This window comes from Chroicocephalus ridibundus, chromosome 9 (assembly GCF_963924245.1).
Source record: "Chroicocephalus ridibundus chromosome 9, bChrRid1.1, whole genome shotgun sequence".
Taxonomy (NCBI): domain Eukaryota; kingdom Metazoa; phylum Chordata; class Aves; order Charadriiformes; family Laridae; genus Chroicocephalus; species Chroicocephalus ridibundus.
This window is the reverse complement of record NC_086292.1, coordinates 14,640,872-14,660,172: the sequence shown is the minus strand read 5'-3', so window position 1 is coordinate 14,660,172 and position 19,301 is coordinate 14,640,872. Positions and strand designations below refer to the sequence as shown.

The 19,301-nt window shown below is 40.9% G+C and overlaps 1 protein-coding gene across 2 annotated transcripts in view; it reads left to right on the top strand.

Moving 5' to 3' along the window:
* TRPC5 (transient receptor potential cation channel subfamily C member 5) overlaps window positions 1-19,301 on the top strand; it is a 102,001-nt gene that overhangs the window by 37,710 nt on the left and 44,990 nt on the right. For both annotated transcript variants that reach the window (XR_010072519.1, XM_063346416.1), the window contains exon 3: window positions 9,631-10,152. Coding sequence is in view for 1 of the 2 variants with exons in the window: in XM_063346416.1 (XP_063202486.1) it covers window positions 9,631-10,152 (522 nt within the window). In the remaining variant the exon portion in view is untranslated. The remainder of the gene's footprint in view (window positions 1-9,630; window positions 10,153-19,301) is intronic.

The following is a 19,301-nucleotide window of genomic DNA, read 5'->3' as shown; positions in this document are numbered from 1 at the left end:
AGCAAGCCCAAAGTGCAAGCAGATCTGTGTAGCTGTAGCCTTTCTGCAGCGTTAAGCATTGCATACCAGCAGTGTTTGTGTTCTTCTTTGAGTTTAAATCAGTTAGGTCAGGAAGGTGTTGCTGGGCATCTGTATCAAGGAAGTCTATAGGCATGACCTGTTCTCATTGAGTTCTTGCTATTGAGCACTGTAACAGAGAGGGTAACAGGCTGATTGGTACGACTCAGTACAGATACTGTGCCCTTCGGTGTGACTCAAACCAGCCATCTCCATTTTAATATGAGAGTCCCAAAGTGACAAGGGAAGGCTGAACCTGGTTAGATACACTCTGAGCAAGAGCAGGTTCTGAAGAACAGAAGCAGTTGAGAAGAACTCGCCACGAGTTCTTAGTATGAAAATATTTGAAAGGCACAATAAGGAAGAAAGATTGTGTCTGAAAACAGAAAACTAGCTGTTACTGCTCCAAAGCCTAATGGCTCTGCTAGCATCCAAGCTTTTCATTATTTTTATTGATGCAGTAATAATTCACAGCTATAGTTAACGTGCCTTTGACATTGGTGGCTGCCTTCGAAATTGGTGGCTGCCTTCGAAACGAATTCCATCTAATTAAACTAAACAACAGAGAAATCAAAGACTACTTCAGTTAATGATTACATTTAACTGGGAACTTCTTCCCTCCCTCCCCACTACCTTCCTCCCCACATAATCTTAAATCTATGAGAAGGAGGTGTGGAGCAAAACAAAGAACTTGGTGATATATTGCATAGACCTAATGAGTAGCATTGGGGATAGGGCTTGCAGGCTGCAGTGCCAGCTACATCTGACAGTGGCAGATAAGTCACTAGCTCCTTCTCCCGGGCCAACATAAAGTCTGTTATTAGTTCCTAGGAGAGTTGGTGGGGTCAGGCCAGGAACTGCATCACAGCACACACAAACATGTCGTGCTTGTAATTTAACATATAGACAGGTGGAGAAGTCGGGAATGCCCTGTTATACGAGATGCTTCCCAGGGAATTATCTTTATTAATTTGTGGGAGTGATCTTAGCACTTGCCTGTGTTCGGCTCACTGTACAGTGTATTTTCAGTCAGGAGCGGGGGGTGCATGGGATTCAGCTGGGTAGACTGCCTGGAACAACCTATTTGTAGGGGGAAAAAAAAATCCTGTTTGTCTTCTTACGCAAGGAAACTTTTGGTCTCTCTATAGATCTGTTGATTAAGGAGTTAAATTTCAAAAAAATACATTTCATTACCTATCCAGCCTCCATGAATGTGCCCAGTTTACTCACCACCCTTTGCTCATGAGCCCCAATTACAGCATTCGCTGCTCCTTTACCTCAGCCCCCGGACATCACATAACACATGATTTGCCTCTGGTCTGTATGACTTCTGAGGCCCAGAAGGGGCTTTTGACATGGCTGTCTAGATTCATGGATACGAATACGCAGGAGAGTCCGCCTGGTGCAATAGTTGCAACACATTTCCCAAGGGAAGCTTCTTTGTATGGGGATACTGAACGTAACAAATTACAGGCTCCTCCGCTACAAAGCTCTGGGATCTATGAAGAACTGCAGGATGGTTTAGTAGTAGTAGACTAGGAGTCCCCTAGTCCTTGTCTGGCTGTTGAACAGAAATGTGCTTGGGTTTGCAAAGTAGAATGGCACCTTTATGGCTTGTTTATCCCTGTGATGGGAAGTCTTTTGGTGGCAACAAGATGCAGAGGGGAATCAAAAAGGCATTGACTGAAAACAATATTCTCCCTGCTCGTCTCCGCATTGTTACAGCAAGGGAATGCTGTAATTCAAGGTCTGTGCTCTGTCATTGGGAGAACATGTTGGAAAACCACTCAAGCACAAGGTTCAGGGTCACGTGCACTGTTGGTACTTAATTCATGGCAGTGCGAGAGGGCTTGTGTGCTCCACTTAAATACTCTTCAGGCAGACAGATGATGAGTTAGAGGCAGTCTCTGAAGCATGAGGAGCATATCATTAGCGAGATGTTTTGAACTACCTAACATTAGAAATAATAAAGGAAGACATTGCCTAAGTGGTAAAAAAGGAAGATCACAACAACACAGATTTTATTCTCACGTGAGACCCTGCTGCCTGTCTAGATTGTCATTTCTTTGCTACTACAAACACTGGGGTCTTTTTCAGAAGCCACAGTATTTTCTTGGTTAGTACAATAACAATGCCAAAAGCACAGCTTAATAGTCAAAACGGGAAGAAACGCTGCCTCCTGCTTTGTGAGCATCAAGACGTGTTTTGTGCAACATCATACAGCGCTGGGCTGGCACCAGATGCAGTCACTCGCTCCTCGCTGTGATGTCCTCTTATGATTGAATCTGATTCTTTTCTTTTTTTTTTTTTTTTTTTAAAGGAACATGATTGACTCAGAACACAACCCCATCTCTCCCAAGCAAAAAGCCCTCCGTTTTCAAGCCCTGTTAGCAATGTATTACCTCACCTAAACTTAATGAAACATCTCTCATACGCACACAATAATAAATTACAGGAAATAGGGACATTTTATGTAGAAAGATGACACAAAAAGCTATAGATAGCATGATTATTAGCCTATATTAGCACATCTTGTCCTTGTTACCACTAAGAATAGGAAATACAGAGGCCAGATAAAATTAATTAAAAAGCTGGACAACTCTTCCCTCCCAGAATAAATCCTGGAAAATTTTAGAAAAAGAGTAGCCGTAATAAAACAAAGATTACCTTGAAGACAGAGCCTGCAGATTTCCAGATAACCGTGGACTGGTTTTATTTCAGCATGATTAGGGTCAGGGGAAAGCTCATCCGCAAAATTAAAACACATCTAAGGCGCAGCGATGTTCCAAGGCCTTTAGTGTAGTTAAGTAATTTACAGGACTGGATTAAGTAAGCTCTTTAACAAAATTAATTTCTAAACTTAAAAACAACGTTAAAAATTGTTAAGGTTTAGTCTGTATTTTTACCCAAAACAGCTGCTCCTATCACAGAGTAACTCTTAAAATGGTAATGAAGAAAGGTGAAAAAATGAACAAACAGCATTTTATGTTTCCAAATGGGGAAAATAACCAGCTTCAGGCATATATGAACTAGTCTGCCTATCCAAACGTCCAGAGGCAACTCCATTTACTGTCATGCCAGCAGTACTAGGCTGAGTTGGTATCAGAGGGTCTCGGGAAACAGATCTAGTGGGCAGCCAGGGAATGTCTACATTCTGGCAAGGCTTTGGTAGATCCATAACATGCTGGGAGCCAGGTCCTGATGTCACTTACGACACTTTTTCTCTAGCAGCTTCATTAACGTCTGGATTTGTAACAGTCCCAAACTTATGTCCCTTTTTTGTTTTAACTGGACAAGTGTCATTATTCGGTTAGCCCCAGGCTATGTAAGCTTATGATAAAACTTATGATAGCTGGTCAAATCATAGAGATAACGTGACATAACATGCCAGTTGTCATTACAATGAACTTCTCAAGCATTCTTACACAGCTGAGACGTCATAACCAGGAGAGGGTGCAATTGCTCATGGCACAACACTGGTCTTATTTCTCTAAACAACGGCAGGCACTCGCTAGCTCCTCTTGCTGCTGGATTCAGTAGTTCTTAGCTGGAGCAAGACATGGGAACTCAGGGCAAAGCAGACCTCGAGACTGCACTTCATTTAAATACAAGAGGTTTAAACGCAAGCTAACTCCCTAACAGCATCCCTCTGTGACTTGGAGAATAAACTCCACACTGACTGCACTCTTTCTTCATTTCACCATCAGCTGCCTCATCTTATTTCCTCCATCTGCATCAGAAAGGGAGAGTGGCTTAGAGGAGAGAGTGCTCTGTCTGGAATAAATTGCCATAGGCCATTTAAATGCATATTTGCAAAATCCTTTCCTTCTGAAGGCTTCTCGCTGTATTCCTCTTTTGTAATCCCCAACAAAAGAGAAGTTATGTAGTATCCGCCACAAATGATGACATCCTTTGACAATCTTTCTGGCTGTGGTGCATTTCCTAAACACATGGCTGAACACAACAAGCTCTGATGCAGTTCTGCCACTATCAAATACACTAGGTTTCCATTTAGCTCTGAAAACTAATCCCTTGGGTCTACCTCCATTTTTAAACACATGGATAAGAAGCCAAATTAAAACTTGAAGAATCTACCGCAGATATATCCGGATTAAGGTATTTTGCTTTTTGGTTGCAGAGAAAGAAGTTAGTTATGCAAAAATCATAAATGTAATTTTTCACATTATTTCAGTAGTAATTTTTTTTTTTATTGAAAGTTACATACTTCACTGTTAATATCTACCATCTAGTAACCTTTTATCAGCATTTCGCTTTCTACAAGGCACCAAAAGGTACTGATTTTCTCTGTTTTGCAGTATCAGTCTGAAGGGGAAAGACTTTATTTGGCTTTACAGGCATGTAAGTCACTGTGCAGATTTTAGACCAGAAGGAGCCTTTTCTTCAGCTGGATATTCTGGCACAGCTGTATTGAAATCACTGGAATACTTCAATAACAACAGCAGAGCTTGCCTAAAAGTACATCTACAACCATGGGTCCTTTATACCAGAGTTAAGAACTTGTTCATAACCAGTACAAAAGCCCTTGAAGTACATTACTTCTGTTATCAGTTTGCGTTGTTCATTATATTTCATTAACCAAATTACATCGTATTATTCAATGAATTGCTCTTCAGAGAAAAACTATCCTCCCTATTGATATAGATATTGTCATCACTCGGATGCAAGATGTCTCTCAAGGCATCTCTGATTAGATATTCAGTTATTGAAGGCGGCACCAGTGCATCACCCAAAGTGAATGCTTAAATTTATAGACACATGCAACATTTTTCCAGAGTCCCACATAAGGAAACAAATGCCCATGGGGTTCCATCAATGAAAGAATTTGTTTATGGATTTAGGCAAGGAGCAGGATTCAATTGGTCATGCCAGTCACAATGTGTATTTTTTTCAAGACTCTTTTGCTGGTAACATGGCTGATCTGCAGTCTAGCAACACTGACTCTGTCTCTCATTCTCTATTTATAGAGCTGCAGCTAGAATTACCACAGGACTGCGATTCTGAACAAAATCACAGTCACTGCTAAAGCTCCTTTGACCGCTGAGCCTTGCACTAAATTGATGTAGTACAAAATCTTCTTTTTAGAATGACAGAAATTGGCTGTGCCTGTTACCATGCTTGTGGATGGCATAGGCACTTCCCCCATAGGGCTGCATGCAGAAAAACAGACTAGAAATAGGAAATCCTTGCTCAATAAGTTACCCAAGCTTTCATTTTAACAAGTGTTACATTTGAAGTTTTCCAGTGAAGTTGCATGAGTTTGTTTTATTTAGCAAAACATTGTTTTTTGGCAATTGGAAAATCTTTTATAACGTGTAGTTGTATCAAAAAGTTATGCAAGCTGAAAGTAATGCAGATTAATAAATTTACAGTTTGTCATGATTATACTTACAGTTCATTACACTGGTCCAGGTGAGGTGCTATTTTATGGAATGGAGATGGCTTGAAAATGTGGCAATTTCATCTGTAAGAGGTAAAAGTATTATTAGTTATTTTGAAAGTAGCGGCATTCTCCATGCCAGACAGGATGCCTATATAGACTGTCTGTGACCTGAGAAGGTAACAATTATAGATTAACAAAACTAAGAAATTAAAGGATTTTGTGGTTAGGCTTTGCTTTACTTTCTAGATATTCTTGTTTCAGTTCAGATCTGAAGCACTGAAGGGTTATCCAGGGGGACTGCAGCTGTGAGCATCAGTGAAGGGGAATCCTGAGGCGAGACCTCAACATGGAGACTAGTGTCTGGTAGGGTTACCAGACCATAATCAGGAGGACTGCCAATAGAGAGGGGCAGAAAAGCATAAGATACAGATAGAAACAGAAAACCACCTCAAATAGGCATTAGACAGAGGCAGGCCCTTTTCTCAGAGTTCAAGATTTTGCACTTGACTGGCAAGTTCCTTTGCTGCAGAACAGCCTTTTTTTCACCTAGTTACCCTTTTTTTACATGCATAGATAGATGACAGAAGCTGTAGAAACACTGTAGCTTGCTTTGAAGTCTTCAGGTGTTTAAACCTGCATATTAGCTCCCATGGTCTTTAAAAGGCAAAAGATGCATTCATAGTAGTCTTTCAGTTTGGTTGAGGAGCATGCATTTGGGGTGCACCTCCTTAACCTCCCCATTTACTGCTCTTCGGTTCACATTACTGAGCGGACTAGATTAAGTCCAAAGTAAAAGTCCTAAGAGACTACAACAAGGCCATTGGGTCTTCAGTGCCAGGTTATTGGGTTTTTTTGCTCTGTAGTTCTCTTCTTACACTGTACTAGTTACTAACGTAAGCAGAGGTTCCTGCTCTTCCTATTCAGAGCTTCTTTCCAGCAGTGCACTATTTACTGGAAAAGTTGTTTTTCTGTTCAGAGGAGAGCTTAGCTATACTGAACAGTGCTTTTATGTGAGCTAATCCTCCATTTTCTTCTCCTCTAATGAATTAAGCTTGTTTCTCCCCCTGCCTTTTTAAATAAAGGAGATTTTTCACTCACTGTAGTATTGTTCAGACCAGCAGTGGTACAGTGGTAAGCAGCCTACCTTTATGAGGATTAAGTCTAGAAAGATGGTAACAAGATTCAATCACTTGTTGTTAATGGTAGCGTTAATTTCTTAAGTGAATGTTGCCAAGATGAAATACAGACGAGGCATATGCTCCTATGCAAGTAGTGACAATAAGGTTCTGAAGGACTCAGCTTAACAGCTTGTGTCAGGTGATGAGGTTAATGGAAAAGAATTTCTTATTCAGGTCACTTAATGAAAATAACCTTGGAAGGGCTTAGCAGAGCCCATGAGGTAGAATAATTTATTCCTCTTCTGCTTCCATCACTGTAAGTTAACCCAAAACATAGAAGAAGCTGATCTAAACATGACCTCAACCTGTCAGAGCAGTGCAGGAGGAACATCAGCAATTACAATGCATTGCTGTAATCTCTGCTGCCCACCAATGATAATACACAGAATACAGCCTTCAAAGCAGAGGCTTGATTTGCATAGCCCCATCTTTAAAACAAGACTGTTTGTTAAGATACAGGTTATTGAAACACTGTGCAAGACAACAAAAATATTCACCACAAGACACATAATTCTTAGCCAATGCATGGTCTTTGGATCAGCCAAGCATAGAAAAGAGAAAGGCCACAGCAGCCATCATTCGTGCTATTCCTGTTCTGTGTTTTGGTGGTTTGTTTTACTGCTCAGCTATAATCAGAAATGAGCTTCAGCCCTGTGATTTGAGGCCTTTCACTGATCTGCCCCCAGACCCCAGAGAGCCTGTATGTCTCTGCACCACCATTTCCCTTCATATCCCTTAATTAAAGTGCTGCACGCTGCCTGCGAAAACATGCCTTCCACACAGCACCTGCCTGAATCCTGACAAAGTAGTGCTCCACTCCTGGGGTGAGGGCTTGCAATATGAACCAGAATAACAGATGAGAGATCCTGATTTGATCCCAAACCTTGGGACAACCATTTTGAGAGCCCTAGATCCAGATTTAGAAAACCTCAGGAGTAGTCAGAAGCAGACAAGATTAGCACTGTCCCCACCTGTAACATTACTACCTCGTCGGCAAGTGTCCATTTCATATTCCGAGCAACATGAATACCTCATCTGTGTAAAACTGAAAATCCTTTTCACAGCCCTGGGTACAATAACTTCCATATAGGAAAAACAAGATCAAACTTGACAGTAATAGGAGTGATAGAGGGGGAAACCATTATTCCTTTGAGGCAGAGGCTGTGAATACAGCAGCCAGTGACTGGCTGAAAAAGGAGAAGAAAGATAAATGCAGTTATTCAAGCATCAGGGCTTAAAAAAAATGCTTCTAAGAGAGAGAAGAAAGAAAAACCCGCACCTTTCTCTTGACATTTAACAAACTACCTAAACGAGCTAAGCAAAGGAAAAGAAAGTAAGTCAAAGACCTTACAAAGAGAGCTCCTTTCAGCTGTTTGTTACTAGATATCTTAAAGGACATTTATCCAGCCTTACTAAGAGCCACCCAGCCCTCCATGACCCACAGCAAATTCTCACTGCCATTCTCTCTTCTTCCCATGAGCCATATTTACAGGCTCTCTCCTGGCTGCCTCTGTAGGGACCAGCCTTGTTAGCAAAGCCTCTTTACACCTGTGTGTCTGTAGGCTGCCAGAGATTTAACGCCTTGTGTTCTGCATCCAGGGTAGCAGACTTGTATTATTCCCAAAAATGCCTCTATCCAGCCAGTGAGCCCCGGGTCCAGTAAATGACCCAGCACCTTGGCATGGTGCCGACCTTTGGGAGAGTGTTGTGTATTGTGAACAGGCTCTTGTCCTGCTGTTGGCTGCCTTACAGAGTGGTTTATCAATCAACCACAGCTCAGGAGTCTTCGGCTCTTCAGTGCTATAGAGGCACTTAACTCCCGGGGCACTTGGATTCCAGTGGTTAGAGGTTCACTGTCTCACAACCACTCTTAGGTATATCCTACAGAAGGATTTCTAACTGGTTGCGTCATGCTACTTTATCGTGGCTTTACTTTTGGATTTTTACAGACTGAGTAATGTTTCCTGTCATTAGTACTCTTTGACAATAGTTACGCCTTTGACATTTGCAAGGGGAAGCAGGCCTACTGTTCACCAAAACCTGCAATCACCCCTCGAGCAGCAGGATGCCAACTGCCAGGGCAGGAGCGGTGGGCACACGAAGTACAGTATGCTTGAGTAATGATTAACATACAACAAAGAGAGCTGCCTGTGCTGCAAATGGAAACACACTGCGTGCTTGGGATGTAGGAGCATTTTGGTCTAATTTTGCAGTCTGCATATAGTAATAAGACACAACAGGGTGTGCATTAAGCTCATCTTTTGAGAAGTGCAACAGTAGCTGAATAATGCACACCCTGCAGTGTCTTATTTGTAGTGGACTATGGCTCATTAATTTTACATTTAAATTTTTTCAGACCCATTAAAAAAAAAACAAATCTATTCTGATGGCAGTTATGTAATGTATCCTTCCACTGAAAAGTATTTTCAAATAAAAACAGTAGGGAAAAGGTGAGGAAGAGCTTTGCAGACCAGTGTTTGCTTTGTTTGTGTAGGGCCTGCTACGAGCAGGTTCTTGGCCTGCTAATGCAGGCATATAATGCAAATAATGATAGTTACTTAAATCTATTCAGCGTTCACTCTTTTCTAGACTTTCTTTTCTTTTTTTGTGTGATTATCTGGGCCTTTTGTCTTCCTTTTTTCCTGCAAAAGTCCACCTTTTGGTATATGAACCGATACCCATTTCAGAACAGGTTCACATATAGAGCGTTCAGATGGGGATGTGACTGACTTTTACACCAGACTGGGAACTGAATGGTCACAGGTTCCTGCTTATGAGGCAGGCAAGCACAATTTGCAGGAAGATGGTTTCACCAGAATGGCAGTGTGTGTGTGTGCGCGCGCGTGTGTGTTCATGGATACAGTAGGATTTTAATAGCAGTGGGTGTTATAAAAACTCTGGTTTGTCATGACATCACTTCAAAAGTATGAAGGAGGGACATGTGATTTCTGTTGTTCCACATGAAATATGACTATCGTTTATCCCTTTATATAGGTTCCAACCTTGATGATGGACACACAGTTTTCAGAATTCACTCCAGATATCACCCCAATAATGCTGGCGGCTCACACCAACAACTATGAAATCATCAAACTGCTTGTCCAAAGACGGGTAACAATTCCACGCCCACACCAGATCAGATGCAACTGTGTGGAATGTGTCTCCAGTTCAGAGGTAGACAGCCTGAGGCATTCCAGGTCAAGGCTGAACATCTACAAAGCCTTAGCCAGCCCATCGTTGATTGCCTTATCAAGCGAGGACCCCATCTTGACGGCCTTCCGACTGGGCTGGGAGTTGAAGGAGCTCAGCAAAGTGGAAAATGAGTTCAAGGCTGAATATGAAGAGCTTTCACAGCAGTGCAAGCGTTTTGCTAAGGACCTTTTGGATCAAGCACGGAGTTCCCGAGAATTGGAGATCATTCTCAATCACAGAGATGATCAAAGCGAAGAGTTGGATCCACAAAAATGTCATGATTTGGCAAAGCTAAAGGTAGCAATAAAGTATCACCAGAAAGAGGTAAGAGTCATCTAAATGCGAAGGTGTGTGAAGGCTTCATGTATTGGGTAAAATGATTCATTTCTCTAGTCCCCATGGGTTTGTTCAGGGTTAGTAGCTGAGAGCCAGCAGGGGTGAGATTGGATTGAGTGGAGAACCGTGTGCAAATGGGTTAGTCACAAACCAGGAGGTTCAGTGTGCCTTGATGACAGCATGAATCTGATGACAGTTGAGGGCAACAGGGCTGGGACTTGCTGCAGTGGGTTATGGCTTCTATGGCACCAACACTTTCCGTTTTAAGGATACTTGAATCCCATTTCATTGTAACCCATCCCCCTGCAAAGAACAGCCTTCAGAGACTTCCAGGTTTGGTAGCTCCGAAAGCTTTTCCTGGTCGCTGCTTTTATACAGGAACCAAAAGCTAGAAGGGGTTGCTTGATTCATAAAGGTCTTGACCACAGGAAATAATGTAATATACAATTCACTTCCTCCAGGCACCAAACACTTCCTAGCACCCATTCAACACTAACTCATACGGGCCAGAGAAATGACAGCAGTAAAAGAGAGCACTCTCACTGTCACAGGTCTCCACGTTACCAGCAATTTTGTTAGGTGAAGATGCTCATGTGATGCTAGGAAGTGGATCACGTCATGCTAATACTTCTTCACACCTGAGACACCTCAGGTTGATTCTTGCTCCTTGATTCATCCATGCTTTAGGAACTGAGAAGCAATTCCCAGAAATTCAAACTCCTGCCCGTAGTACCAGAAAGGAAAGACATACTTCAGCTAAAGGGCACAGAGCCTTTCAGAAGCCCTGCAAATCCAGAGATTTATAAGCTGATTCAATAAAGGCCATGAACCCAAGGAGAATGATGGCAACAGTTTCATTAGTTGGCTCTGGGTCTTCTTTCTCTTTCCAAACCTGGACAGAATTTAGTAGATGATATATTACTGTTGGCCAGTGATGTTCCAGGTTATCTGAAGGAGGAATTTAGCTTGCTTGGTTGAGGAACTGAATTGCAATGTCTATTACATTCTTCTGCATCCAGAGGGTGACAAGAGTGGCAGAAGAGCCTGCCACATTGCTCTTTTCACCGTCTTCCCCACATTTGATGCTTTGTTTTATGCATTGACGCAGATGAGGATAGCCTGATACGATACATTGCACCTCCCTTAATGGCTGCTCGTGTCATCTGAGGTAAAATAGTCGAGAAGTGAAAGATGCAGATTTTCTTTTCTTCCCTTTGGTCTGTTGCGCCTCCTGGGTACCAGCCCCTTGATGCAACAAGCTGGAGCCAAAGCCTTGAGCTTTCTGGGATCTAACACGTGGTCACTTACTGCTCTTACTGGGCTACTGCAGGGAAGTGTACGGCTCACCGGCCTTCATGTCAGGTTGTGGTTTTTATTCTAGCTGACAGGGTTAGGTAACACCACAAGTGCTTTAGGGACACGAATAAATAGTGAAGAATTTGTCTGGAGAAGGGTAATACAGTATATCAGGTCAAATGTTCCTTGAATCTAAGAAGGGCCAGAAACTCTACTTCTGGGGTTTTTTTACTGGCCTGAGAGCCACAGACGCTGCATCCACATACACCCTTCAGCAGCCAGGACACCACTGGCACTGCTGTGTGTAGATCACTGCTGATTTTGATGTCTTGCCACAGTTCAGGCTCACTATTGACATTCAAGCATAAATCTGTGGCTATGCCTTATCTTGTGTTCACGTTAAGAAACTGCAAGCCTGAAGGAGCTCACTATATGTGAAATGTAGTGCTGAACAGTCCTGAAACTCTTTTATTTTAAAGTAACAAATTTTTAATCTTTGCTTGCTTGCTCGACAGTTTTTATCTCTTTTTTTAGGCATATTTGGCTGAATTCCAAGCATATGGACAAATTCCATGTTTTGTGACATATTCATGACAGTTCCAGCATATAAATGATAGCAAATACGCTCTGTGTTGCCAGCTAAAGGCAGTGCTATTTCCAGGTAGAATACTAGTGGGGAGGGACAGAATGAATGAGTTTGGGAAACCAGCACTACTGAACCCCCTCATCCTACCTGGTTATTCACAAATACCCAATGCATCCTGCAGGATGGTGTTTGTACGCAACAAAATATTTTCTTATCATGATAATTAGTCAAATACAAAACACCAAGCAGGATACAAAAGTCATTGCCAGCTTCTGAAAAAAATGAGTAGGAACATTTGTCAGGGAGACACTGAGAAATGCCTTTTAATCATGATTGAAGAGAATTTTTGTGGGGAACAGGAAGGAAAATAGAAACAAGTTTGGTTTTGTGAGAGACAGTTCTGCAGAGAGAAACAGCAGACACTTAAAAAGTAGATCTTCTTGTTCTGATGAAGCTTTTTATGTCTTAACGCTATATGGGATTGGATGGAGAAGCTTTTTATATCTTAACATTGACAAAGTTACAAGTCAAATCTCTAGTAGCCTAAGCTGAAAATCCAAAGTGGACCTTAGTTATTTTCTGGTGCTGTAAATCGTTACCGCAGTTGTTAGTTCTTTATATTCAACATAAAGAATGCATAATCTTACATCGATTTTAGACTAACTGCTAGACAAATTTCCTGCAGCTTTTTTTCTTTTTGATTGAAATAAACCTCAAAAATTTCCCCAAAATATGAAATTATTCCATTTCAGCTTAATTGGGCAGATACATTCAACTTCGAGATTCCTTCTAGAGAAGTTGTGTAGAGGGTATTGGCAAAGACATCATTGCCTTTGGATGGAGGAGGGGCAGCACTGTGGGTTTTGGGTTGGGAGTAGATCTTAAAGTTACTTTTTTCTTTGTAACAGCATAAGCAATCTGGGAATTCAAGAGTACTCTTCACCAGACACGTTATTCAGTATTCTTTTCTCCAAGGCATTTCAGATGAACCCACCGTGCCTTTTTTTTTCCTTCCCATTGCACTCCCGTACTGAAGAGTAGGTGCTGCTTTGTTTCAGGTACAGAAAAGTAACAGCATTCAGATTTCTAGTGCAAGTTGATGATCTCTGGCAGTGAACACACAGGACTGAAAAAAATCCAAATAGGAAAAGCTAGACATCTAGGGGCAGCGCTTGCTCCAAACTGGGCCATTGGAGGAAAGCTTTTAAAGCTAGTTAGGCTGCTAAATATGCAGGTAAGTAGACAGTAAATTTTTAAACAGAGTATAATCTGGCTAAGCTCCTAAATCCTGTTGGAGATTAGACACTTATCTTGCTGAGGCAATCTGAAATTACACTATGGAATTAGCTGCATTTTTTGGCACCTAGCTACTGGAGAAAAATCTGATCTTGTACGTCAAGTTTTAGCAAACAATCAGCAATCATCTCCACCACAGACACAAATCCCTGTTCCCCACACTGAATCCAGTAAACATCCTCATGGTATACACAGCTTCATCTTGTGATCTGGCCTGAGTGCCTCAATCTTCAGCAACCTGGACAAGGGCCAGATTAGCGACAGCGGACATTTCAGTTCAGTCCTACCTCCGGAGAAATACTGGCCTCACCACAAAGGCTCCACCTCAGTCTGCATCCCCAGGTAAATCCCACTGCAGTGCAGTTCTGCCTCATGATGCAGACACGGGTTTCGTCTTTACAAGGGTAGAAAAATCTCCCGTTCTTTCTTTTTTTTTTTTCAACAAAAAAGCCTGGGAGGTACAAGTTTTGATTTCTCCCAAACATTACATGGTTCAATATTTTATAAGCTGACAAATGTGTCACTCATGAGGAAGAAGACATTTTTCCTTTGGTAGAGGGCCAAAACAATGGAGAAGAAATTTCTTGCTTTTCATGTTTGTTTTTAATAAGCCCATATATCCTACAAGGTAAATTACTGTTTACACAGAAAGAAAAATTTCAATTACACAGGAAAGATTAAAATGTGCCCTAAGGTAGCTTTGTAGTATATTTTATGGTAGGAAATACTAAAACCATGCTGTGTGATGTTCACAAGCTCCGTCTCCATCTCATCATAAATATAGAATGGTTGTGTCCTCACTTTTGAATTACAAAAGGCCCTGATCATTTCTGTAGAAGATAGGAAGGATTTAGTAGTTGTGATCACTGTTTGCATGTCAGTCGCAAAATATTAGAAAAAAATTAGGACAGCTCTAGTACACTGCAAAACATGATGAGTTAGATCCAGCACAGACATGTCAGTTTTCTCAGATTATTTTCTAAAGGAATTGTTTTCATAGGATCACGGGAATTCATAGTCTAAGAGACAAGCAGGCTTTTCATAAGTGCTCTGTAGTATATGGCATTTGTCTTCATATTATTACTTTTCAAATTCTTTTATTCATGACTAATTTTGGAAGGAGAAAGGTGCTGAAGACTTAATAAGAAAAAGGACAGCTCAGCTGTTGGGGACCAATCTTTGCTATGCTGTTCTGGCACCAAATTAGCTCTGCATTTGTTAATATGTTTGCATTTCTAAGAAAAGATAGGGAAAAGTCATCTCTTAGGGTCTTGCCAGTCATGTAAAGCACAGTTGTATGTACAGTGTACCTTTACTGTATTGGAGAACCAGAGTATAGGCTGAATGCAAATATAATTTTTGTGTCCTTTAAGGTTTTTTTACATTGCCAAATTAATGTAAAGGAACCATAGCATAGCAGTGAATCGGGTCTAAAAGGGCAGATTTCTCCTTGTATATAACATTCTGCTAAACCACAAGAATAGTAACATGCGTTCAGCCTATTCCTGCTTTCCTGCTCTCCATCATAGGTCATTCACATCTTCAAAATGAAGTAAAACATCACAGTAGTGGGTTTATAGTGCTTTGCATTTTTCTGGTACTGGTAATTGCAAATGGCTGTGCAGGTTTAGTTTATATGTCTGTAAGAAATGCGCACAATACAAGGCACTCAGAAAAAAAAATATTTTGCTTATGATTACATTGCTTAGCACTTTCACTGAATTAGATCAAAGGAGTGCATGAAATTCCCTCTCAGAAACCTTAACCTTAGTCTCTCTTACTCCACTCTAATCAATGACAGAAAAGGAGAGAAGTAGAATTGTTTGCTTTTCTAATTTAGAAACAGTGCTCCTTTTGCTGTTTTCTCTTCAGGATGAAGCTTCAAAAGTTTTAGGTCTTTTTTTTTCAAGACATTTTACATAGACAGGTACCTCCTGAGATACGGTACTGGAGTGAATGAATAATCATTCCTGCCATGCTACATATTTTTCAGCTGTGTCTTGACTCTTGTCAACTGTGTGGCTGCAGTTAGAAGCACGGCATCATTCTCCAGGGATTATGCATAAACCTGGCAAATTTCTAATGGCACTTCAGTTAGTGTATAAAAAGAGCTTTTAAAAATATCAGAGATGCATGAAAAATGAAGTGCGAGGTCTGTGAAAATCAAAGCTCATCTACTGCACCTTGTTTACCTGTTTTGAAAGCCATTCAGGTATCTTGATGGATAGCCACAGATCTTTCTTTGCTTGCAAGCAGGGCTAAGTTATTCTCCCGTGGTTTTGTCTGTTTTCTTGCCACACTGCCTGGAGGTATAATGATACAGGGCTGAATATTTGTATTGTGCTGTTTAAAGGCACAATGAAAAGCTAGCTTTTCGGTGAGCCTGCACAGCTCAGGAGATTAATAAACAGGCTTTTACTTTCATGTTTCCAGAATGAAATACCATGTCATGAAAAGATCTTTATTAGGACTAGGTGGGGAGAGCAGAGCTGCTCCTTGTGGAAGCTTTTTTTCCTTTCTAGTGACCTGGAACATCTGTATCCCTTAGGATATTAGATGGTGGGGATGGTGTGGTTACACTAGATCTGTCCTGCACCACAAATCTGAATGTAAGTTTAGGGATTTCAAAAGCTCTGAATGTCCAAATGTCACCTTTCATTTTCCAACAGCATTCATTTATTCATTATTGTATGCAATTATGTTACTGTCTGATGTGTGAACAGTGGCCTATGCTCAACGAAACTGATTTTTCTCAAACTCAATCCCAGCAGGCAGATGACCATATTACAAAATCTTCCATGTGTGTGGTACTCACTGAGCTGTTATCAACAGCCTCAGCGGCTGGACCTTGGGGTGGCAGGGGCGGGCACTTAGCTGCATTTGCACCCTTAGAACAACCTTTCCTGCTGATCGCTGGTGGGGCAGCAGCATGAGTGGTGCATGTCTTGGAGCCCCTACTCTGTGGGTTTGTGCAGTTGCCAGATCTATTTATTCAGGTTTGGAAATTAGCATCTGACAGTTGCATTGTGTTACAAAAATTAGGACAAATGGCATTTATTTAAGTGTGACTTTTCTGCAAACTTGGAAGAAGAATAAGAAACGTTCAGAGAGCTGATGGTTCATCGGTTTGACAAAGTGGACTTGAATGTTTATTTGAGGAAACAGTATTATTTGGTATATTATTCACGTAACACCAAAATGTTCTAACTTGATGAAGGTTAGCCACATATTGCAGCTGTCACAGAACAGAACTGCAGAAGACTATCTTTTGACAGCAAAATCATCTCTGACTAATCTTGCCATGCACAAATTTGAAAAAAACAACATAAGACTGTTATGTCAGTCAAGGACAAGGACTCGGCTTGTGTTAGTGTAATGTGTAGCTGAAAGTAAATGCCTGGATCATTCTTTAAGTAATTTTTTGGTGCCTCGTGCCTCTGACTTAAATGATCTCTTGGACAAAGACAGGAAATATGTTGAAAGCTAAAGGGATTGCCACTGTTCTAAGAACATTCAGGAATGATTTAGTGAGTTCGTCAGTTCCCTTAACTTCATGTATCCCATCAGTCTTCTTGTCAGCAAGAGAAGAGGCTTGGGAAGGTAAGTTAAAGTACAGGACGTGATTGATTGGCTTTCTGTAGACAACAGAAACTAGAAAGAAGTGACGCCTTGTATGTTGTATAAGCCAAGTGTTCAGTCTTACCGCATCTGAAGCTCTAGAGTGCCTTTCAGAGTCAGCTTTACATCAGTAGTGAAGTGTATAATATGTTATTTCATACTTCACTTTGAACAATACCCTGAAATAACAAACTCTGTGGAAAAGAATATTGCTGTGGATTCTCCCTTTTGGATATAGAAGTGTTCATTGTTATTTACCTGATTTCTGTGAATTTCAGCTTTACTTGTCTCGCTTAGTGAAAAGTGTTATGAAACTCTATAAAGAAAAGAACTGAGATTCCACTCCCCTTACACCTCTTATGTAGCTGTAAGGGATCCATCATCATCCAGGCGAGCCATTTAGGTGTCTCATGATTGAGAACATAGTTACCTCATAGTTCTTCACTCCAAGAAAAATAAGATGGATAGATGGGTTAATCATAATCCCCTCAAACTACGACGTTGTGCAGAACGGCATTTGAAGGCTGTAACTGCAGTTTTTGTGTTCTTGTTCTTTCTCTACAAACCCCAGCTGGCTGATAAACGTCCTTCAATGAAGCATATGTCCTCCTCATCCTGCAACGGTGATATTGCTCAGAAGCAGAGGTAGCCTTTAGAGGTTCCCAAAAATCTGAGAAGTGTTTATAGTGTACTGTCTGTTCTTTCCTGGATTTTGGAGTAAATTTACTCATTCAAGAGAAGGTAAGGTAGAAAGAAAGAAGAAACCGAAATTAAACAGATATTTCTCAGAAAGGAAGCAAATGAAAAAGATTTTTAGAGCTTTTTATTAACACTAATAGGGTAAAGTAGATATGTATTTAAAAATACTTGTGAATGACTTTTAAAATTCTCGTGTTTGCTTTACTTATCACTTATTTAATGTAAATGTTAGAAATCCACTAGGGAGAATAAACCCAGCCTTTTACTTAAAAGTCAATACCTTCTCCACTTCAGCTAAAGCCTGTGAGAGCTCCAGGTATTCATTTGCAAGATCTGTAACTCTTGAAGTGCTGCCTGCAAGAGGACTTAGGAAACTCTGCAAGATTTGTCTTTAAACAGTTTTTAGCCTGAGTGTTTTTTCAGTGCTCCTGTAGGATGTGTCCGATATCCCCTGTTCAGCTCTTGGAAGCCAGTTAGTGTGTTGTGAATTAACTGACTCTCTCTTAGGTATATCACTCATATTTGGCACTTGCTCGTACTGCAGCACTCTGCCTTTGGAAACACAGCCTGTACCTACTTAATCTTTTTAACAGAACTGTATCCTGGAATGTTTGCTGAAATACTTCCTAAAGGAATTTATTTCTCAACTGTAGTCTGCTGTCTGCTGAAATAAATGTTGAAAAGTTTTGCTTATGTCTGGACTCTTACTCAGGGTCTGACCCAGACGAAGCGTGTTCTTGGTGGGGTGTTTGTTAGCAGGGGATGACCTCCAGAAGCACTGTTCAGCAACTTGCCTTTATTCAATGCAGAATTTATGCCTGCACTTAAATCCTAATGACACAGGCCATAAATACAAACCCATAGCTAAACACACATTTAAGCACTCTGAGTAGAGATGGATTTAATTTCAAGCTTAAATACTTTGTTAATTGCTTCTTCCATGGGTAGGTAACCGGGGATTGCAATCCTCTACTTTTGTCCTAGAACATGTGGGACGTCTTTTATTTAAATATTTAGCCAATCCAACATAAATTTGTGAAAACTATGACTCCTATGGAACTGTAGCAGGCTTTTAGAGTCTTTCATTTTGCCAGCATTCGCATCACTGGTGAATTTGCAATTATTACTGCTTAAGCTGAGTTTATGTCTGCTACCATCAAGAGATGTGTTATGGAGACCTTTAGTTAAGATTCATGTTTCATCATCACTTAAAATATTTTAAGAACAGATTAGACAAAATTCTGTATAATTTGAGGCCGTATGTTCATCTGAGGAGGATCTGGAGTTTGTTTTATTCACCAGCAGAGGGACTGAGCAATGTGGGTAGCACCTGGTTTTCTTGAAGGAGGCTTCCAGCTCAGCTAACGAGCTTCTTAATGGGAAGAATAACTGCCATTTGGATTTGCACCAGTGCTTCACTGTTAGTAGTAACAGGCATGTGAGTAGCAGCTGTGTTTTTGATTGGATATTCATCCTATATTTTCCTGAGAAGAAACTATTATTTCTTGGAAGTGCCTGATGAGGAATGTTGAGTTGTAGTCCCCTTTCCCTGAGTTATACAGCCTCCTCTCCAACTTCTTTGTCTCATTTCTTCCTTTTTTTCCTGTTACAGAAAGTACTTAATTAACAGGATGAACAACCA